At 42.9% G+C, this 23,342-nt stretch overlaps 1 protein-coding gene across 1 annotated transcript in view; it reads left to right on the top strand.

Annotated features, from left to right (window-relative positions):
• SPAG17 (sperm associated antigen 17) overlaps window positions 1-23,342 on the top strand; it is a 236,047-nt gene that overhangs the window by 181,915 nt on the left and 30,790 nt on the right. The window contains exons 36-46 of the mRNA XM_032594369.1: window positions 1,196-1,378; window positions 2,334-2,447; window positions 2,966-3,011; window positions 4,904-5,003; window positions 5,221-5,268; window positions 7,956-8,055; window positions 8,759-8,861; window positions 10,554-10,685; window positions 18,996-19,132; window positions 20,599-20,783; window positions 22,708-22,768. Of these exons, the coding sequence (XP_032450260.1) occupies window positions 1,196-1,378; window positions 2,334-2,447; window positions 2,966-3,011; window positions 4,904-5,003; window positions 5,221-5,268; window positions 7,956-8,055; window positions 8,759-8,861; window positions 10,554-10,685; window positions 18,996-19,132; window positions 20,599-20,783; window positions 22,708-22,768 (1,209 nt within the window). The remainder of the gene's footprint in view (window positions 1-1,195; window positions 1,379-2,333; window positions 2,448-2,965; window positions 3,012-4,903; window positions 5,004-5,220; window positions 5,269-7,955; window positions 8,056-8,758; window positions 8,862-10,553; window positions 10,686-18,995; window positions 19,133-20,598; window positions 20,784-22,707; window positions 22,769-23,342) is intronic.

Genomic DNA, 23,342 nt, shown 5'->3' with positions numbered 1-23,342 from the left:
AGGCCCAGTATATTGTTAGATGATAAATTATTAGATCAATGAGGACATTGATAATATGATCAGAGAGACATTCAAGTGTTAGGTGGGGAGGACAACGTTTTTTGGTTTATGATGATTTTTGTTCCCCTGCACAACCTTGTAATAGCAAGGGCACAGACAATGAACACTTATGGTAACAAAGACTTCTGAGTCCTATTTTTTAATTTGGCAGCTATAACCAACACAATGAGTGAAAAGTATCTGAATTCTAGTCCTGAGTCTACCAATTATTAATGTGGGATAGGGGACAAGCCACACTGGACCTCTACTTCCATATCTGAAAAATAGAAAGGCCACACCAAATGACTCACTAAGGCTATATCCAGGTTGAAAGTAGTGCTTCATGACAAATAACATGCCACATCTGAGATTAATGAAAGAAGTTTATTCTCTTTCTCTGCAACTCCTATGGCTCTGGCCTTCTATGCCCAGTCACAGTGGCCCAGCCCAGGCAAGCCCCTCAGGGTTATCACTGACCAGGCATCAGACTGAATAGCAGTTTACAATGGAGGACATCAGGCACGCTACAGGACGTAGGGCATCAAAGCACACTACTCCTGAAAATCAATTACAAGGGTAACATAAAGCTGTGAGTCTAATCCGAGGCAGAACATATGTACCCCAAGAGACCCTGGGAAGACTCTGGAGGCATGCTTAATCTAGAGTGAGCTCAGAGACCACTCAGATCTATGGGATGATTTTTCTCTCTCAGAGAATCTCTCTAAGGTCAAAATGAACATGAAACCAGAAAGTGAAAGCCTGATTATTCCAGATGTCTTGGGCTGCTTGTGGGTAATAAGCAACAGTGCATTTATGTATTTTTCATAAGCTAGGCTACATTTCCATGATGCGACATTGCTTACTACTCCCCAAATGCTATCCAGTGGGACAGCACTGGATAATGCTACAGGATTTTAATATATCCAAGTTCCTGGTAACGCATATAAAGAGGAAAGCGTGCCCAGTTCTCTTACGAATTTCCCTTCTATTTGAGAAACATTTTGGGAGCAGGGACCGTATGTTTTTGACCACCGTATTCCCTAACGAGTGGTTCCTAGCATCGTGTCTACATAATAAGGACTCAGTTAAAAAAAAAAAAAAAAAGCGAAAACATTCTGATTTTTTTGGTGGTTGTTTTGCTTCGTTTTGTTAACAGAAGAAGACTCCTGGACCTCCATTTGGCACTCAGATTTGGAAGGGCCTTGACATTGGGTCCAAACAGCTAGCAAGTGCGCCGGCCCCAATACTCAAGAGCCCCAGTGTTCTACAGATGCGCCAGTTCACCCAGCACGAGGTCATAAAAGAGGAGGTGAAGCAAAAGCTGCAGATTTCCCTTAAGGTAATGGAATCCGGGTCACCCAACCCAGAGGAATCAGCAACAGGGCAATCATTCCTCTTGGTTTCCTGAGGAATTTGAAATTATGTCACTGTACCAATATTTATCTAATGCGACAAAGGAATGTCAATTTTCCAGAGGGTAGGAGGTTGAGAAGTAGAAAATACTCAATGGTCCCCAGAAGGTATAGGAAGTATTGAGACCCTAATGCACTGAAAAGATAGGTAACTTTTATATACGATTACAATATAGTGTCTTCCTTCTCTCTTACTGTATGGAGAACTGGCTTTGTGACCTCTGGAAAAAAAGTACAGCTGCTTATTAATCTGCTACTTGTCCATGGAAGAAAAGGATTGTTGGTTTTCGGAAATGGTCTAAGAATTTGTAAATATATACTTAACTGTGCACATCGTACCTATAGCATCTTACTGTCTAGTTTGTCAACTGTCTCTAAACGGGATTATATTTGTTTTGTTTATGGTTATATACCCAGCACCTGGCATACAGCGGGGGACGATTTATTCATGAAAATAGATGTTTATGGAAAAAGTAAAGTGTATTTCTCTTGGAAGCCAAGGCATAGACTAAGCCTAAACTTACATTCATAGACAGAATCATAAAGACTATCCTTGGAAGGGCTCTAGAAACCATCTAACCCAAGTCCGTACATTTTATTGATGAGGACACCGGAGCACAGAGCTAGATGTCTCTGTGGCATCTCCATATAGTTCTAAGATCTTGTGGCCCTCAAGCTTTGTTTTTGGACGTTTCAGGTCTTTGCCCATTAATGTAATGAAGGAAAAGGTTTTCCAGATTGCTCAACCAGTAACTGGTTTGTTGAGCACTGGGAACTTACATACTCTTACCTTTTCAGTAGTATTTCAAGTTGATGTTCACTGTTTTGGCGTTTCTGCCTCATTTCGGTTGTTTATTGATTTATTTTATTCCGCTGACTTAGGATTATATAAACCATATTCTAAAGAAAGAAGATGAGCTACAGGAAATGACGGTTAAGGATTCCAGAACCGAGGAGGAAAGAGGCAATGCTGCAGATCTCCTCAAGCTCGTCATGGTGAGAAGGAAACGTTTTCAGTACCAATGTTTTCACTGTTGTTTCAATATCAGGTGCTTCAAGACAAAATATTACACCTCATAGCTGTTTCTGCCACTTCCATGGAACATTCGCCTTCCCTCCCTATAATTTCTTATTTCTGGGGAAAATCTGATTCCTCATGGATTGAATTTTCCAAAAGCTTCTTAGGCCCTTCCTCAAACTGTATATAATTCTGAAGGCTCTTAAATAAAAGTTTATACTGTCTTCAGAGAAAATGATGTTTATTGGAATGTGGAATGAATTAGTGAATGAAGGAGGAAGGAGGAAGAAAAAGGAATTTCTACAACTTGAAATGATTTGCATTTTTAAAAATTCTGTTGTGTGGAAGGAATGACTACAAAAAATCAAATACATTTTGTACTGGCATTAAAAAACGAATTCATTTGATAGTAATTTTCCATGAAGAATGCTGTAAAACCGAGTGAATTTGTATGTAATATAATCATCATCATTAAGGAATTCTATCTTCATTTCAGTCGTTCCCTAAAATGGAAGAAACTACAAAAAGTCATGTAACTGAAGGTAACTACATATTTTTCTGCAAAATATTTAAAAATCTTAAATATCCTTCTCAGTCATTCCTTTGTCTGATAGCAAAGTACCATGTATATATATATTTTTGTTGTCATATTGGCCATGTTGTATTATAATTACTTATTTATGTATTTTTTCAGCCTACATTGTGAAACATGGCTGCATCTAATTTATCTTTAATTTTCATTTGTTGAATGAAAACAGTTGACATTTGACTTTTTTATGTTAACCTCAGCATGTATTTCCAACATACCTAAGACAGAAGAGGGAAACAACCAACCAGTCAACGCTCTCCCCCAACACACACACACACACACACACACACACACACACACACACAGAACTTTTGAGCAACTACACAGTTACCACCAAAACCTTGCACTATTTTACGCTGAATATATAGCTCAAGCAGTCTACCCTTGGAAAATATCCTCATTCAAAGCATATTTATTTGGAGAATATATAGCCCCAGCGAACTTGGTTATATGATTTCATAGTTCACAGCAGACAAGCAGGGAAGCATTTGGTGGTTTGGGCTTTTCTTTTCCTTTTCTATTTTGGTTGTATTACAAAGGTCAGAAACTGGCAGCCATAGGCTTCATTTAGCCCACAGATGTGTTTTATGTGTCCCCCACAGGGTTGGCTTACACAGTTATTTTTAGCTGATTTTCCATCTCTTGAAATGTGACATTACCGCATGTGACATTTGGCTGAAGATGATTAAAGCTGCCCCTTTAGAATGACCACAAACAGAAGAATCCGTTACAGCCCATCGCTGCCACTCTGTTGTCACTCTTTTATCTGGGCAGCCCATTAAGTTATGGTTGTCAGATTTAGCAAATAAAAATACAGAAGGCTCAGTTACATTTGAATTTCAGGTACACAATAAGTAATCTTTCAGTATAAGTTCTATTGAACGTTCTATTTGGGACATACTTATACCAAAAAACTATTTGTTGTCCATCTGGAGTTCAAAGTTAACTGGATGCCCTATACTTTATCCGGTAACTGTAAGTGGCAGCATTTGAATTTGTGGTCTCTGGTCTGAGGGGTACAATCACTATCGAGGTAAATGTGCAGGTTGTCTAATAATGAAGAACAAACTAAACATATTTTCAAACATATAAACAAACCAACAAACAAACAGGGTCTTGCATAGTTACAGCCGCAATATTAGTGGTGGTGATTTTAAGTCAATGCTCCCCAAACTATTTCCCGAAACACTAGTCTATGAAATGGCTGCACCAAAAATGAATTTTATGATAAAGTAATTTTGGATAATGCTGCATATTTCCTTATTTTTTAGAGAGCCACAGTGTATACTAAGTCCTACAGTAACAAAACATATTTAACCTTGTATAAATCAGTATTTCCCAAGCTCAGATAGAACACGGAAACTTTTTTTTTTAATCTTTGTTAACATCCCACTGAGATCATGATCTGAGGAATAAACTCAGAATAACTGCCCTGATTATCAAACAACCATTGTATTATGTTAATATACTTAGATTCCGACCCTTAGATTTTTTTTTTTTTTAGAAAAACAATTTCAGTAAGATGGTTAATTTTTTTAAAAGTTTTGGTGTTTCAGATATGAAGAAATTCAGTTAGGTAAAACACTGATTCCCCAAATGATGTGGGATGAATGAGATGTCACTACATTCTACATTTGGACAGTAAGATGTGTGTTCTGTAATAGAATATTTGATAAAAGTGGTCTGGTTTACTGTTATACTACAGTTTGGTCAGGGAAATTCTAGTAAACACTTGATAGATTAAATATAAGCTCTTAGAAAACCTCTCAAGTGAGTCACCAGGCACTGATTGTGTGTTGTGCCATAAAGATGTGAGGATAAATTTAAATGCATCTATTTTTAAAGTTGCAGCCCACCTAACCGATTTATTCAAGCAATCATTGCCTACTGCTCCGGAATGTCTGCCAGAGACAACTGATACAGATTTCTTTGAAAGGAAATGGAGGTAAGCGGATCCCTTAATGTGTTCCAATTAGTATTAAGCATACAGTGATGGAGGAAATGGAGAGCCGTGGCATCATAACTCGGGGTGACTATATCAATGCATCCTCAGCCTTTCATCTCCGACATTGCCAACAATTTATCACACAGTAGAAGTTTTTCTTTTATTGTTTGTAAGCTGAGAGCCTTGCCCTTTTTCATCATACTTTCCTTTCATGCAGGCACACAACAAAAGGAAAGCACTGGAAAGAAAAGTTGGAACATAAGAGGTAATTCTATCTTGAAGCACGGTATCCATCAGCATGTGAAAATGGCCAGTTTTGTAGAGTCAGGAATTTTAGAGTGGGCTAGGTTGAAAAGTCCTACCACCTGGGCTCCCTGCCGTTGTCAGAATTTCTTCTACATTTTTGCCAAGTGGCTACTCCGCTTATGAGTGAGGCTGTCACTATCTCCAGGGGAAGCCCATTTGACCCTCATGCAGATCCTCTCCTTTTCGTAAGCAAGAAAGTTCTCAGGTATTCTCTGCGCTGTGGCAATTCGAATATACTAATAAATATTCTAGACCTTAAAAGACTAGTCATAAACATTCAAGGATTCTTCTAACTCAGTGAAGAATGTGTTCCAGGCATTATGTGCTTTTCATTCCTAGCCAAAGATACCACCCCGTGAGGAAAGGGAGCCAGATGTATTTACTGAGAATCCAGTAGTACATATGGTACACTTGCACACATTTGCATGACTCCTCTCCACAATGACTGGAGGAAGGATGAAGATTCTTCTTCCAAAAAATGCCTGGGTTACCCTGTAGAATGTACGGGAGAAGTGGTGAGATAGGACGTTGCATCTCATGGGCCACCCCTGTATTCAAGGTCAGACTAGAAGGTATACGTTGTCTCATGGAATATCCCTGATTTCTAGACCAGTGACAATGATTGCCTGTGGGGAAGCAGACCGAGAGGTTAGGGGACAGTGTGGGATGGAGACTTCCTTTTTATTGCATACTCTTTAATCCTTTTTTCATTATGTGTCTGTGTTATCCATTCACATTTTTAAAGTTCTTGAAACATGAACACTTTCAGATTTTAACCCACAGGTAGATGCTGGCAAGCCAATGAAAGTTTTTGAAGAAGAAAGTGAAACGCATAATTAGATTTGTGTCATTGAAAGAGAAGTTTTGGCAGCGTGGAAAATGGGTTTGGGGAGGAGGGTTAAGGAATGAGAAGGTCTCAGGGGCACGGAAGGTGAACCACAAAAAGGTCAGGTTCCGTGGACGAATCAGAAAGGTGAATGCAGAGAGGAATTGGAGGTTATCAAGTGGAGGACTTATTCTTGTGTGAGAATGGTTCCTGTCAAGGCAGTAGCCCCACTGCCATAGATTGATGATGAATCAGGTGAGGCAGTAGAGATAAGATAATGTAATGGGAAATTAAAGTTGTTTCAGTAAGATGCTATTTTGATTCGGGCAGTATTTCCTGACAGGCCAGCTAGTGTGAGAGAAAGGACACTAGTGTTAGAGTCAGCAGACCGAGAGTCAGTTCCCACTTGGTTACGTACAGATGCATGATGTCAGCTGGTCGTGCTTATTTTCTAGAGAGCCACGGTGTACCCTAGGTCCTACGGTAGCAAAACGTGTTTAACCTTGTATAAATCAGCATTTCCCAATTTACTGATTTCCATCAGTAAAACGTACCTCAGGAATTCAGTTTGCTCATCTATAACAGGAGGGTGTTGGGCCGCCTAATATCGGAGGTATCTCAGCCCACACATTGGGCAGCTAACAGTTGACTAGCGTTTGCACTAATCAAGGTCATGGGCTCAGAGGCAGGCAACCTGGGTTTTAATTCAGACTTCACCTCTTACTGGTTATGTGATTCAAGGTAGGTTACTTAGTCTTTCTATACCTTGGGGTTTTTTGACCAATAAAAGGGGCATAATAAGACTAACTCATGGAGTTATTACAAGATTAAACGTGTAAAGCACGTTGTAAAATTTCTGGCATGTGAGAAGCACTTAAAAATGAGAACTATTTCAGATAAGATGAGGTCCAGCTACATTTAACAGACAACCCCCCAAATCAGTGCTTTTACAAGAAAGAAGTTTATCTTTCCTGATGTCAAAGAAGTCAGAAGTGGTGCATGACTTCCATCCTCAAGTTTGCCTCATGGTTGCAAAATCACTGCCACAGCTGCAGCCATTCCATCCATATTTCATCCATTCATTCCATATTTCATTCATCCATATTTCATTCCATTCATATTTCATCCATATTTCCTACTGGAAAAGAGGTGAGGCAAGGACAAAGGGAAAGCCTCTCAGCTGAGTTAGATCTCTTTAAAGGCTCTCTGAAGTCTTACCCAGTGATGTCAGCTTACTAGTTACTGGCCTTCCCTATATATATAGGAATGGCTGGGAAGTGAAGTCTTCAGCCTTCTAGTCTTTAGAGGTCTATCGCCTCCCCAACAGAGAGTTCTGATACTGGAAAGACAATTAGCAGAATTATCATGATTGTTTTTATTTTACTTTGTAATCACTGATCACACGGTTCACAAACCACTCCTGAGGTTTTGGTTTTAGTTTCTGTTACCCTTGCTACTGAAATCATGGAAATTGGTAGAATCAAGCTGGCCTTTAAACCTCAGAGAATTGAAAGACACGCAAAAAAGGTCAACCGTGTGTATTTTAGTCTTTTGAGATCAACTGTAAAACTAAACTCCCACCTGGTATCATTATTTCTTACCTTAAATGAAAGCTGATTTTTGAAGTAGGGAATGTGACTGATTCTAGAAAGAGCAGAAAATGAACCAAAGCAAGCTGACCAAAAAAAATTGTCTGATGAGTTCTTATCCGTTTTATTGTTAGCGATCCCATTTTCTGCAGGATTTAAAGGTAAAACACAAGCGAATAACATTGTAAAACATTCTGTCTTCTTTTGCATCATTATGGAAATATCAACCAGGAAGGATATTGAAACCACACAAAATTACCTAATGGAAATTAGGAACAAAGTAATATCACCCTACTTCAACTTGGAAATGAGCAAGTTATGTCAGTCTAAGGTAATTGAACGTAATTGACAACAATTAAGTAAGAATCTTTATAGAGATTGATGCAATGCATGTGTTATTATGTAACCTACCTTTCCTGATGTTTCTTTCCTTCATCAGCCCAGCTGACTAACTTTACCTTTAAATCCACGTCCTCAAGAACATTTGAGAGGGAAAACTAATTTCAGGTCTTGCCAATTTATTACTACCACTCCAACTTCATACCTTGCATTATCACTATTAATCACCCTCTTTCATCTATTTCAAGTCCTTTTGGGAGTTGAATTCTCCCCACTTTTATCCGATAAATTCCATTTTGAAGTTTTTATCCCATTAAGATTTCTGCATCCATCAACTGCTGAAACAGCACTAAATTACTGTGAGTTCTTGGAAGCCCGAGGAGACAGAGCACTCCCATGAAACCTTGGAAGTTTTCAGCAAAGTGAATATCCTAATGTGTTTAGAGCTTGATGTATTTCTATGGATGTTCCAGGTGCTATTATTAACCGGAAGCTGCCTGAGAAGAAGTTACAGGAAGTTAGGACAGAATGACAAAATCTAGAATTGAGTTGAACGGTCTCTTGAAAAACTTTCAGTTTCAGAGCCTTAAAAAAGAAAAATGGTTTCATCATTGCTCTTCAACTTAACATGCTTGTGGAGGGTGCCTTCCAGGCATGCATAAGTCTAAAGTAAGTCTTTTGGATTTCTCTTTCAGTTTCATTATCTGGATACGCTTTCCAAAAACTTGCCTCCTTTTCCAAAGACAGCGGAAGCTGCAGATGAAACAGCTGTTCAGAAAACATCCGATCTTCCTCCAGGTAATGTGTTTCTGTAGCTTCCTGTTCCTGTCACTGAACTTAAATGAGGAATGCCTAACAATGGCCTCTTAGGACATAACTTGTTCCTACCGCCTCTTGTCTCAGTAACGGCTGATGGCATAACCTATTGTGACTTGTGTATTACAAATTTGGCTGAGTTGTATGAAGAAGCCAAGATACAAATCGAATTTAGTTTTCCTTCAGTGTGCTTAAAATTTACCTAAGAATATTTAGAAGACCTGACTGATTTATAAGTCAAGGGAGTAATGAAAGGTTGGAGGAGAACAGGGCAGACACACAGGCTCGAGGTATCAGCTCACATAATACCCGATAATAAGGAGGAAAATGTGTCTTTATAGTGAAGAGATATGCCATTTTCCAGCCCAACCAAGTGATCAAACTTCTAGCAATTATGACAGCCTAGCAGTAAGTGCTCTCTCATATAATACAATATGAAGTGCCTCGGACCTATATAGAAGTCTTGCCAAGATCAGTAACCTAAATTTAACCAAGAGGAAACAATCAGACAAGTCCAGAATGTAGACATTCTAGGAGACGACTGTCCTGGACCCTTCAAAAAAAGTCAGTGTCATTAAAAGAAAAAAGATGGGATGATTGTTGTATACTGAAAGACACTAGAGAGGCATCTAAACTACCTGCAATACATAAACTTTGGAAGCCGAGTTGAGAAAAATAAACAGCTATCAAAGATCTTTTGGAGCAACTGTACAAGTCTGGAGTAGGGGACTGTTAGTTGGGGGCATTGTGGAATTTTTCTGAGTTTTCTTGGGTGTGATGATGGATGTGTAGAACAAGGTCTCCTTTTCCAGAGATGCATGTTGGAGAATTTAGGGATGAAATGCAACTTAGTGCTTCTTTTTCATAAACTGGGTAGTGAAAATTCCCCGACAGAGGAATTTTCTACTGCACAATGCCATACCAGAGGTTCAGCTGCCTGGAATGAGCACAGCCAAAGAAAACATCTGATTACCACAGAGTCTGCAAAGCAAAGATTAAGGCTGGAAAAATGACTTGGAAACAAAATGGGGAGAAATCAGAGACGAAGGCTGATGGTGCTGGTGCCCACCTGTTCCCAGGCAGACAACTGTAATCAATGAAGCCTATTGTCCCCTTGAAAGGGGGCGAGGCCACAGGTTTCTCAACAATCCTCCAGGGAGCAACCACCATTCAGCCAGGGCGGCCCACATGCAAGTTGAAATGTACTATTTGCATCCCCAGTCCTTGATAGATGTATTTTAAATGTATTTCATGTTGCACTGATTTCTTAGAGAGACGCGTCTTAATAAAGAGCTACATTTTCATAATAATGAACGGATTCAAGATTGGAAACTTTAAAAACAAAAATCACAGCTCAGTTACTCTTGCCAGGTAAAAGTAGGCTAAATTACTTGGCTTCTGCTGCATAACCCAGCCAAGATAATTACTGTGTTGCCTTGCGGAACCATCTAGCTCCTGGGGAGTGCATTCCTTGCAGATACCATCCTGTTAATGGCAAACGTGGCATCATATCATGACGAATCCTTGCCTCTTAAAAGCTTTCTTCCATTTAGTCTTTCTAAAGGCAGGGGTGTGGGGAGCACCTTGTTTGCTGTAAAGAAGAATACAAACATCAGTAGTTCTTATCTCATTGCCCAGAGTATCACTTTATAATATTTGTTTGGGGTTTTCTAGGTTCCCAGCCAGAAACAGTTGCAGGACAGGAGTCCCCACAAACACCGAGTGTTCCAAAACTCAAGAGTTTTGTAGATGCCAAGGAGTCTGCTGACCAGAACCAAACCGAAAATTTGGCAAAACCTATTGCAGGTATGGCAGTCATTTGCTTTATCTCATTCTTTCTCGAAACTGAATGTTACCTCTTTTTGGAGGAGGGAAGATGGCACTGGGAGCTGAGGGTCTGGTTGGCGGTTACAGAAAAAATTCCAGTGGGTCACAGAGCCCAGAACTAAAGCACTTTGTAAGGCTTCTTCGCACATCAAAGTATCTCAAAAAATGTTTTGATGGGGCGCCTGGGTGGCGCAGTCAGTTAAGCGTCCGACTTCAGCCAGGTCACGATCTCGCGGTCCGTGAATTTGAGCCCCGCGTCAGGCTCTGGGCTCATGGCTCAGAGCCTGGAGCCTGTTTCAGATTCTGTGTCTCCCTCTCTCTCTGCCCCTCCCCCGTTCATGCTCTGTCTCTCTCTGTCCCAAAAATAAGTAAAAGTTGAAAAAAAAATGTTTTGAGAATGATTGCAAGTCCTAGATTGAAAGGAAAAAATGGCAAATATGTATTAGACGGTTATTATATTTTATTTCTTTATTGTATATAATTATTTATTTTAATTAATTTATTACATTGTATTATTTGATTTTATCCCTCGTGGATCTGAGAGCTTGCAATATTTACTAAATGTCAGGAACCTGGTAGCTTTTTTTGAGCAGCCAGTAATTTGGTGGTTGGACTCATATTTACCCACCTTTTCAGGTACTTTCTTGGTCTGCAGGTGCTAGAAGAGAAACATAAAGTGTAGTCTCTATTTATACAGCACACCATCTCATTTGTAGCAGAAATTAAAGTATGGAATAATACAAAATAATTGTAACTACAGTGGAATCACACTGATTTCACTGAAGTTAATTCAACTTTATGGCTGGTCAGTAAAAAAAAGAAAAACAGAGTATTTAAAATGTGTAGATGAATTTGCACCCCTTCGCTCCTGTGGACATGGTCCATTTTGAGGGGGGCACTTGTTGGGATGAGCACTGGGTGTTGTACGTAAGCAATGCATCACAGGAATCTACCCCCAAAACCAAGAGCAACATACACTGTATGTTAGCTAACTTGACAATAAATTATACTAAGAAACAAAACAAAACAGAAAGTGAGATGGGAATCGGCCAAGAGGTCTTAGTTTTACCTCTCCCAGAGGGAGCATCTTGCCACCTCTACGAGTGACTTAAGGGATTTACCTTACACATGCCTTTTGCCTTCCTGATTTCCAAGTTCTCTCTTCTGGGGCGCCTGGGGGAGGTTCAGTCGGTTAAGCGTCCGACTTCAACTCAGGTTATGATCTCGAGATCTGTGAGTTCGAGCCCCGCGTCGGGCTCTGTGCCGACAGCTCGGAGCCTGGAGCTTGCTCTGGATTCTGTGTCCCCGCCTCTCTGTGCCCCTCCCCCACTCGTGCTCTGTCTCGCTCTGTCTCCCAAAAATAAATAAATGTTAAAAAAATAAAAATAACTCAATTTAAGGTTATCTCTTCTATAAAGTTTATTCTAGTGGACAATTTACTCAATGCCTATCGTACACCTGGCATTGTTCTAGGCATGGAAATACAGCAGCTAAAAAGCCTACGTCTTATAGAGCTGTACAGACCACGGGCAGACCTAGACAATAAATCAATAAACAGGTAAATCAGATAAATTGCAGTTGGAATAAATGTTATCACGGAGTAAAACTGTACATAAGGTATGGAAAATGTCTTGGGGAGAGGGATGGCGTTTCATTAGGGGGGTAGGAGGCCCCTCTGTGAAAGGACATCTGAGCGTAGACAGAACAACAGGAAGGAGCCAGCCATGCCAACCCTGGGGGAGGGGGGGGCAAGTATTGTGAACAGCAGGTTTGAAGACCCTTAGAGGAGAAGAAGCAGGAAAATGGGCATAAGGCTAGAAGACAATGGGCAAAGAAAGAAGTAAAGGAAGGTGAGGTCAGAGGGAGGGATAAAGATAAAACCATGCGATGGTGCATAAGGAGTCTGGGGTTTTAGTCCGTGTACAGTTTTATTCAAATACCACTGGAAGGTTTTGAACAGGGTAGTTTACACAACTATAATTTGTATTTTATTTTTTTTTAATTTTTTTGTTTTAACGTTTATTTATTTTTGAGACAGAGAGAGACAGAGCATGAACAGGGGAGGGGCAGAGAGAGAGGGAGACACAGAATCGGAAACAGGCTCCAGGCTCTGAGCTGTCAGCACAGAGCCCGACGCGGGGCTCGAACTCACGGACCGTGAGATCATGACCTGAGCCGAAGTCGGACGCCTAACCGACCGAGCCACCCAGGCGCCCCTATAATTTGTATTTTAAAAAGATTACCCGGTAGCTCGTGGGTGGGGTAAGGGGAGTGGAGAAGCGGAGGCTGGGAGGAAGCCACTGAGGCAGGCCATGTGAGCACTGGCAGAGACCTGGCTAAGGCCGTGGAGTCTGGGGGGGGATTAAACCCACTGGGACTGTCCACCCTGGAGGTAGAGCTGAAGGGACTCACGGGTCACCGGGATGTGGAGCTGAGGAATAAGAGGAACCAAGGGTGGTTCCCAGGATGAGTTCTGTGACCAGTTATGAGGCTGAGAATTTGTAGTTGTAACAAGCTTCAGGTGGTGCTGATGTTGGATCACACTCTGAGAACCATGGCCCTAGGGAAGACTCTAGAATGTAACAGGCAGAAGAAGGGCCAGAAAAGGCTACTAAGAAGCAGCCAGTGAGATGGGAGAAGAACAGGAGCACGAAAACCCGTGTTTCCAGTGGATCACATGGCCCTGGAGGGCCAAGGGAGAGGCAGAATACCCATGGGACTGGGGGAGATGGAGATAACTGGTGGATCTTGGTAAGAGCCCTTTCAGGACCTGGAGGAGCCTGCAGCCAACTGAAGCAGGCTGTGTATAGAACGGTGGAAGAGGAACCAGGAATGCACAGCTTCACCCGAGAGCTTTGCTGAAAAGAACGGAGGAACGGCATTGCAGCCGAGGCAGATGTGTGACCAGGGGAGATATTAAAAACAAAAATTTTGACACACCGGAGGATGTTGACTTGCAGACAGTAATTCAGTAGCAAGAGAGAACTTGCAGGAGAAGAGGTCCTGCTTGCAGGAGAGCAAAGTTCTAAAGAAGGTGAGAGAACGTGACGTTTGCGGCAAACCCTGAGTGTCCGAGTTGACCTTGGATGTAAATAGGGCCACCTCATCCAGCGACAGGAGAGAGGAGAAGGAATATGGGTACATTGGCAGGTGGGTTTGCATGTTTGGTATTAGGCAGATGAGCGAGTCTGATGGCAAAGGAGTGGATATAATGATAAGAATAGAAAGTCCATTCCAGAGAAACAAGAAAGCAAAACAAGAGAGGGGCGACTGATGGTTTTCAGGTGACAGTGTCAGTTGATTAGAGGCCTCAGTGAGGCCAAATGATCGTTTGCTAGATACAACAGAGTAATGGGCTGGAAGTTTAGGAGGTTGTGTTCTAGAGAGGAAAGTGGACACGGAGACTGTGAAAGCGGTAAAATTATTGGTGTTGGCAAAGTTGAGATCTGACCATGGGAGCTTGTGGGTGGAGAAGAGGAAAAGAGGAAGAAACGAGATGATTGAGAATCAGAGAGGACTGGTGGGGGGTGGGTTGGGTGGCTTGTCCAGGTGATGTCAACAGGTGAAGTGGAAGTCCATCCGAGGTGTCAAGACCTCCAGTGAATCAAGGGAATGACAGAGGTCTGTAAGCGACATGTACATCATGGAGACGTCATAGGTAATAATCTGATGGCACGAGCTTCAAAGAAACAGGAGATTTTGAAGAAGGGAAGAGTCTTTGGAACAAGGACACCTACTGCACCTGTAGGGATCAAGATGCTGAGATGCGAGACGGTAACGGGTCTCACTAAAAGTGGTGAATTAAGTTTGGATGGAAACAATAAAGCTTAAGGAAGTGCAAAACAGGAAGAGTGGGGAAAGCTTTATAGGAGAGCTGGCCTTGGGGAATAAGATAAAATTTCGTAGGTTTTAAGATTTAAGATTGGATCACCTCAGACAACCCCCATTTCATCTACTTGAGGAACCTGAAGCCTAGAGAAGTCAAGCAACATCTAAACTCATACAGCGAATCTGGAACTAAGCCTGGGGGAGAAAAACGAGTTTTTTTGACTCCTCATTCTCTATATTTTATTACACTGCCCTCCAGATGTAAGAAAGAGCAAAGTTTAATACTTTATGCAAAAGAGAGAGAGAGCAAGAGATGGGCAGGGGGCATGTCTTCCAAAGCCCGAAGGGAGAAATGAACTGGAAACTAACAAATAGTTCAGTGTTCTCATTTGGTCAGCAACAGCGTCAGCTCGAGGAGGTCTGGATTTTGTACAATTACAAAGTGCTTGTCGGCATTTGCTGCAACAAAACTGTGTAAATCCCGTAGCGGTTTACAGCCAGCGCTCTAAGGGTCTGGGGGCTGCGGGTGGACTGCGGCAGCCTCTGTTCCAGCGGCGGGCGGGCGGGCGCACGGGGGCGCCACCAGGCCCCTGAGCTCTGAGAGCGCCCCCACCTCCCGGCGCCCGCTCCGCCGCCCCGCCCTGACAGCTGCGGGCGGCCGGGTGAGAAATCAGCAAATGCTGCAGATGGGCACAGTGTTCAAACCAGGGCAGGTTTCCTCCGGAGAGGCAGTGGTTAGACTTCCACCCGCGCCCCACGGGCTGCGGGTGACTGTCAGGGGTGCTCCAGCCCCCACACGGAAGGAGCCGCCGCTACCACGCCCTCCCCCACCAGCCGAGTTCAGTGTCAGTGGGGCAGAGAAATATGAGCCACGTGCACGGAAGACGTGCTCTGCGAGGAAGGGAAAAAAAGAGTGATGATGAATAAATACTACAGTCGTCCACCTCAGCGGGGAAGCGGACAACCATGAAGGCTTCTTCAGGGGCATTGGGCCCAGCGATCATATTCAGATGACACCCCCCCCCAAAAGTGGGACCATCCCAATTTAAATATTAAAGCACCTCTGGGGGCGCCTGGGCCACTCAGTCAGTTAAGCTTCTGCACTCTTGATTATGGCTCAGGTCAACTCAGGTCAGGTGATGGGATGGAGGTCTGTGTCAGCCTTCCAGCTGGGCCCTGAGCCTGCTTAACACTGTCTCCCTCTCTCTCTCTCTCTCTCTCTCTCTCTCTGTCTCTAAAAATATATATATATATATATTTTTTACACGTGTATATATATTTATATATATAAATTTTATATAATTTTATTTAAATATATATTTGTATATTTTATACATACATACACATATGCGTGTATATATATACATGTATGTGTGTATATATATGTGTGTGTATATATATATCTATATATACCTATATAGATATAGATATAGATATAGATATAGATATAGATATAGATATAGATATAGATATATATGCGAAGTACCTCTGTATCAGCTGCTTCAAGCGCCTCAAAGCACTCTTCCCCCTCCTCCAATCCCTGCTGAAGCCCAGGGGTGGTCCAGTGGGGTATTAGGGGAGGCAGCCTGGTGACCTGCAGAGCTGAGAGTACAGACAGGCTGTACCTGTCTCCTTATGGAATAGCTGCGTAACCTTGGGCACACTGTCTAACCCCGCTATCTCTTCCCGTTTCCTCTTCTGGAAAGGGGAAATAACGTAATATGCATCACGAGGTTGTCGAGATTAAATCAGTTAGTATCTGTAAAATGCTTTTCAGAGTAGTGCCTGGCACAGGATAGACTCCCTATCAGTATTTACTGTTAATAATAACAGAGTGAGCAATTAATTAGAACTTGTTAGACTCATAAAATGCATGGACACAAAACAGTAATATGCATATGGTAAGAAAACAAACAAAAAGGTACATCAACCCATTAGAATGGTTGCATGTGTAGGAAATGGTAACCAAAGGGAAAGACATTGAAACACTGCTCCCTGAGCTCCATCCCCAGAGATTCTGATTCAGTTTTGGTCTAAAATTGGGCTTGTCTGGCCTGTGGCCTGGGAACCTCTATTTTTCTAGAACAAGCCCCGGGGATTATGATGCATGGATGAGTTTGGGACACACTGGGGCAGTTGTCTAGGAAAAACTCACTCGTACAGAACACTTCTGTGCCCGGGGGGGGGGGGGGAGAAGTTTCCCACACCAAGCAATTTTGCGGCACTGATTGGGTGTCCTACAATTCACTTCAATTCTGACACCAACCACACGTAGTGCAGACCCTACAGGTGAAGGGCTCAGTCCCACAAAACTGCCCCCCACCCAACTTCAGGTGCAGGTCGCAAATCCTGGCTGTCACCCGTGCTTCTGACCAACCAGCTATCATTTGGGGCTCCCATGACCCCACCTAGGGTTTTACAATTTGATACAACAGCTCCAAACTCACATCTTATTATATAAAGGAAATGATAAAGGGCAGAGATGAACAGCCAGATGATGAGGCATAGGGCAAGGTCTGGAAAGGTCCAGTATAGGAGCTTCTGCCCCTGTGGAGTTGGGGTGCACACCTTCCAGGTACACAGATGTGTTCACCAACCCAGAAGCTCTCACAACGCTGTACTGTGGGCAGTTTCATGAATGATTCATCACCCAGGCGTGATCCATCATTAACTCAATCTCATCTCTTCTCCCCTTCCCAGAGGACGGAGGTGGGACTGAAAGTTCTAAGCTGCTAATCATGTCTTGGTCTTTCTGGTGACCGGCCCCCATCTTGAAGGTATCCAGGGGCTCAGGAAGAGTAGCCTCATTGTATCAAAAGACTCTGCGATTACCCAGGGAAGTCCAAGGCATTTAGGAGCCATGTGTTAGGAACTTGGGTCAAAGACCAAATCCTAGAACAAAAGATGTTCCTAGCATTCTTATCATCTAGGAAATTCCAAGGGTTTTAGGAGTTCTGTGCCAGGAACCAGGGGCGGAGACCAGTATCTGTATTTTCTGTTAGCTCACAGTAAGAGAAGGAACATGTTCCTGGAGGAGTCTGACTCACTTGGCTGCGTATTCCAGCCCTGCCACTTCTTTCCATTTCTTGGGCCAGTTATTTAACCTCGGTTGTCTTATTTGTAAGGAAAAAAAAGAGAGAGAGAGAGAGAGAGATTGCTATTATATTAGTTACGACTCTTCAATTTGTAACTGAGAGAACTCAAAGTCGCTGAACAGAAAAGTGGGGGGACATTTACTGGTGTTCAAAAGCCAGCCACAGAGTAGTGGATGTGGTGCCAGCCCAGGGCTGACTGGATCCAGGCACTCTGGCTTTTCAGGAGTGTGTTTGTGTCTGATTGCCCCTCTCTTGGGGCAGCACCCCCCCCCCCACCGCCTCCATCTTGCTTCATCCCGATTTGTCCCTATTTGGTTTTACCCACTCCTGCAAAGAACAGACTATGTCCATGTGGCAGGGACCATGACAGTAGAGGTCCAAGATCTTGATTCTCCCAGATCCATAACCCGGTAGGCAAAGCTGGGGCCATCCCTGTCAGCTTCTTGGAAATATACTGGTGAAGAGCCCGCATTGGCTCTGCATGGGTCATCCGCCATCTTGGTGACTGGAGCTAGAGATGTTGTGGCACCAGAAGTATGTCTGGGCGGAGTGGGGGGTGGAGACGGGCAATGGGGAGAGTGCTGAGTATACAGTGATTAGAATACCATAACCCTCAGCTTGTAGGATTTTCTGAGAATTGAGTAAGATGCTACATGTAAGAACACACTTGTGGCGCTTGACTGCACATGGTGGACACTCAAACATTGGTTTCCATGCCTTCCCGCCCTTGGTGATCTGAATGCAAGGAAGGACGTTTAAATCAGATGATCTAAACTACTATTGCTATTTCAACCACTGGGTATTTGGAGAAAGACAGGTGCAGCTATCTATGCACATTATCTAGTTTTGCTCACTCCTTCACCAAGTGTGGTGATCTGAAGATTTAATTCCCTGGCTTAATTTACCTGTAATTACTAAGCCACTTTTTAGAAGTATATAAATACTTATACATATATAAGGGTATATATAAAAATATACATTTTTTTCCTTCATCGGTTTTAAAAGATCTTTCCGAGTCAATGTTTACTGTATTGTCCCTCGTTGATTTAACGGAAAGAACCCTGGGGAGATCTGGTCACCCAGCTTCTCAGAATTTGACTTTTCTCATTTATTTAGAATAGATGATGCTATTAAGCACCTGCCCGCCCATCTCGGAGGGGTGTCGTGAGAACCAACGTTAGGTACAATCTCTTTGTAAAATGTAAAGACATAACGCTAGGGTTGACTTTGTTCCTTTAAATAAGTTCTTTTAAAAAGGTAAGAAGGAAAGTTTCCCAAGTTGGCTTATGTTCTCATAAACTCTGGTATGCCCTCAAATGTCTTTGAGTAAAACGTCTGTGTGGCACAATTTAAACTTTTCTAACAGAAGCAGAGTCCTGTGAGCCTGTGAAAATCCCCACCCAGTCGTTGCTGCAGGATGTTGCGGGGCAAGCAAGGAAAGAAAAAGTGAAGTTACCTCACTACCTGCTGAGCTCCAAGCCCAAGTCCCAGCCTCTCACAAAGGTAAAACAGACATGGGGACCAATGTCCCAGAGCCAGGTGGCATTTCATGCAATCCCGACCCATTGAAGTTACTGATGTCCAGCCACTGGGTACTGCGATTTAGTGGACATACATACCATCATCTCCCCATGAAGGCCTTTGGATCACACAGAGAATGAGCCAAGGCCGCCCTTTGCCCGGGGCCAGCTCATCCAGACTCACGAGGGGAATTTTAGGAGCTGGCTCTTAAACCATGGCTAGCCTGAAATCAGCCTGCTGGGAGTGCTCACACCATACACATCAGCAAATGCTACTAATCAACGTTCTTTTCAGAGAGCCAGCTTACCAGTGCACCACTGGTCCCAGGGATCATTGGCCATCCTTCCCCGTGACTCTTAGGATAAAATCCACAATGGCAGCATGGCTACAAGCCCTGTTTGCCTTTACTCTCGTTTTGCCCCCCTACTCACTTCAGCCATCATGGGTTTCCCTTAGTTCTTTAAAATTTTTTTTTAATCTTTATTCACTTTTGAGAGACAGAGCGTGAGTGGGGGAGAGGCGGGACACAGAATCCGAAGCAGGCTCTAAGCTGTCAGCACAGAGCCCGATGTGGGTGGGGCTCAAACCCATGAACCATGAGAACGAGACCTGAACCGAAGGCGGATGCTCAACTGACTGAGCTACCCAGGTGCCCCTCCCTTAGTTCTTTGAAAGCTCCTTCCTTCCTCAGAGCCTCCAAGATTAAGATTTCCTCTCATCTCTGCTGGGAACACCTGCCTTGAGCCTACCAATCCTTTTGATAGTTATCCTTTGATGTTTTCATGGCACCGTGTGTTCATTGTCATCACAGAATAGGTTGCAATGTAAGTGTTACATGGTAAGAGTGCTTCTCAAACTTTGATGCACACATGATTATCTGGGAATCTTGTGATCATGGAGATTCTGAGTCACGGGGGCCTGAGAACCGGCCGTTCTAATGAACTCCCAGGTTGAGCTCAGTGCTGGCCAATAACAAGATAACAAGAGCACAGAGTGTGATTAGCTGGCCAGCAGCATTGGCAAAGCCTGAGAACTTGTTACAGATGCAAATTCACGCCCCTCCCTCCCAGATTTACTGGTTGAGAAACGTGGGGGGTAGAGTCAGCAATTTGTGTCTTAACAAGCCTCCCAGGTGATTCGGACGGAAGCTGAAGTTTGCTAGTCACTGGCACAGAGGAAAAAGCATAAAGTTTAGAATCAGGCCAACTTGAGTTTGAAACTTTTGCTTGAGCAAATGACGCCTTACGCTTCTCGGAATGACAGCTTCTTCATCCTGAAAGCCTAAAATTTGTCCTTACAGCGCTGTTGTAAGGATTACACGAGACCGATAGTGTTCGTTTCCTCCCACAGCCAAGCAGTTCTTTTCCTCTGGCGATAGGGCCTTTTTCTTATCTTGGGAACACAACTTGGAACCATTTTTGTTTGTTACTTTTTCCTTAAATGCAAAGGTGCAAGATTTGGTTGGAGGAAAAGTGAAAACGTCCTCTGTTGCGTCTGCTGCCATTAATAACGTGAACTCATCCCCTTTTGGATTCCACCTTCTCCCACCATCAGTGAAGTTTGGAGTCCTAAAAGAAGGACACACCTATGCGACCACTGTGAAGCTCAAGAATGTTGGAGTGGACTTTTGCAGGTGAGGCCAAGGCACCAAATGTCTACTCACGTCACTTTCTCCTTTGCTGAGACTTGTCTTTGGCTACCTGTGTCACTGAACGTTTATTGAACTGAACTCTAATTACACCTTGACTCTTGAATCCTCACATCATTCATTCAACCATTTACTTCATTCATTCATTCATTCATTCATTCTTCATCAGATCAGTATTTTTCAAGCGTCAACTATGTGGTGGGCACTTCTTTGTCCTCCCATTAATCGTTATTCATACTTTGGTAGAAGCAATTCAGGGGCTGATCTACAGTAGCAAAAACTAAAGGGGAAGCTGTACAAGTCTTATAGTAACTAATGCATAAAACCTGAAAGTCTATTTCTCAAACCCACCACCCACTGTAATGCCAGCTGACATTTGTTTGTACTTTATGATCCATAAGGGATTTTAACTCCACTATTTCTGCATAATTGAGGCAAAAAGGAAAAAAAAAAAATAACCTGAGTCATTAGGGCCATTTTGCCTCTGAAGATCTGACTTGGCTGTAACTCAGAGCCTGACCTCCCAGTTGAAAATACCCTACAGCTGGCATTCAGTGACAAGAGTCCTTCATTTCCAGATCATTAGAATTTTAGAATTTGCAGAGACTATTACAGAGGATCAGAGTAACATGTTTTAAGGTCTTATTGGCTAGAGCAAGACAGGATCTCAGATCTTCTGTGGACCTGTTTGTATGTGGCACCATGCTTTATCCACACAGCTGTGGTCACTTCTTGTGTGGGAGTTCAGTCCTTCCCGCTGGGTCAATAGACCATATGTCTATACCAGGACATATACCCAATTACAAGTGTCTATACCCAATTACAAAATCTTCCCTATTCTATTTTGGATTAAACTTAAGCATAATATGGGGTCCCCTCCCCCCAAAACAGTGAAATAAATGTTTATTTCAGTTGCAGAGCTATGCTCATTGTAAGTGGCAAGTCCTTCCAGTTTATGGTTCTGGACTCGAGACCGGAAACCAGATGTAATAAAGCTACAGAGGCATCTGGTTTAAAAGATCAACATCCCATTTTAGTTGAGGCAAATACCCAGCTTCAGGAATCACATTGGTTTCCTCAGAAACAACCAGGCCACCAGATCAGACATTACTGTCTTTTTAGGCTACTGCCAACAAAGTGGGTGGGGAGAAATAGAGAACCAACTTCAAACCAATAAAACTTATCCATGCAGATCCTGTCTACTCAGTATAGAATTTTAGCTTTCGGGATTTCACTCCTCAGCTTGTTAAATTCAGCCACTATGGCTCAGACAGCAAAGTTGATGGTGGAAGGAGCGGGATTGAGGTCATCGTGGAGGTAGGCTTTCCCTGGCATTTTAATTTACTCCAGGTCTTTAACCTTCAGGCAGAACCCACAAACCACAGGAAGGGAAAGAGATCAATAGGCACCACGTGTGAGCTTGGGGCTTTTCAAGGTCTCTACATTTTCTGAGCCTTTTCTGTTTCTCTTCTCCCCAAACATGCAAGCCCCATGCCACGGCAGAGCGAGACGGCTCCCATGCTCTCCTGCTTTCCAAAAGAGCCTTTATTCTTCAGCTTAATGATCTGGCAGGCAGCATCGGTGTTCACACTGGCGGCTATGCTGCCGTGCACACACCAGCCAAACATTCACGACAGTCGGCCCGAGCCCAAGCTGGTTGGCGGCGTCCAATAACAGAGGGTTGAAACTGGGGTTGGAGTCTGTTTGACGCTGATGAAAACTGTTGCTGGAAAGGGGGTTGTGAAAGGGGCCCCAGCTTCTCCCAACTGAATATTGGGTGGTTCTTTAATGGTGTGGACCCCCTGCTCCTTTGTAGCAAATATTAACACCTTCCTGATTTTATGACATCCCAGTTCATTCACTGCTTTTTCGTGATGGCGTAAATTTATTTTCTCTTTTTGCCTGGCAGGTTTAGGGTGAAGCAGCCCCCACCCAGCACAGGACTGAAAGTGACTTATAAACCCGGTCCTGTAAGTCCCATGTGCTACCTGTTGTGTCTGTCCCTGTGTGTGCATGGGAGTGTGTGCATGGGAGTGGGCTTTTAAGTCATTCTGTGCATTCAGTTTAAGCCATGTAGAAGTCTGATTTTTCTAGGATCATAAGCAAAAGATCCCTGGTATTGGTACAATATGTGGCTTGATATCACTTACTTCGTGTAATGACCCCGAGACAGATCCTATGCATAAATAGAGTTAAACTTCCAGCTATGGAAACTTTCCTGAAGTTCACTCATTTGTCCCAATACTACAGCTACATATAGTTGTATGAAAACTACCTTTTTAAAAATTAAATATGATTTGACATGCGCTTGGAAAGCTGACTACCTCAAGGTATCCTGTAATAAATTTGTCTGCAAAATGAAAAACTCCTTGGAAAAATAAATATTCTGCTCTTTGTGTTTTATGTACCTTTGGCTTATTTTGGTTTGCCAAGAGAATATTATCTAATGACATACAAAGAAATGGTAGTATATTAACGTCATCAGCCCCCTCATTTCTCCAAGGAGCTCTGAAAATGCCAATTTTAAAATGTCAACCTGTTCTT

Source organism: Lynx canadensis, chromosome C1 (genome assembly GCF_007474595.2).
Source record: "Lynx canadensis isolate LIC74 chromosome C1, mLynCan4.pri.v2, whole genome shotgun sequence".
Classification (NCBI taxonomy): Eukaryota; Metazoa; Chordata; class Mammalia; order Carnivora; family Felidae; genus Lynx; species Lynx canadensis.
The sequence above is the reverse complement of the archived record's forward strand: the minus strand, read 5'-3'. Positions and strand labels throughout refer to the sequence as shown.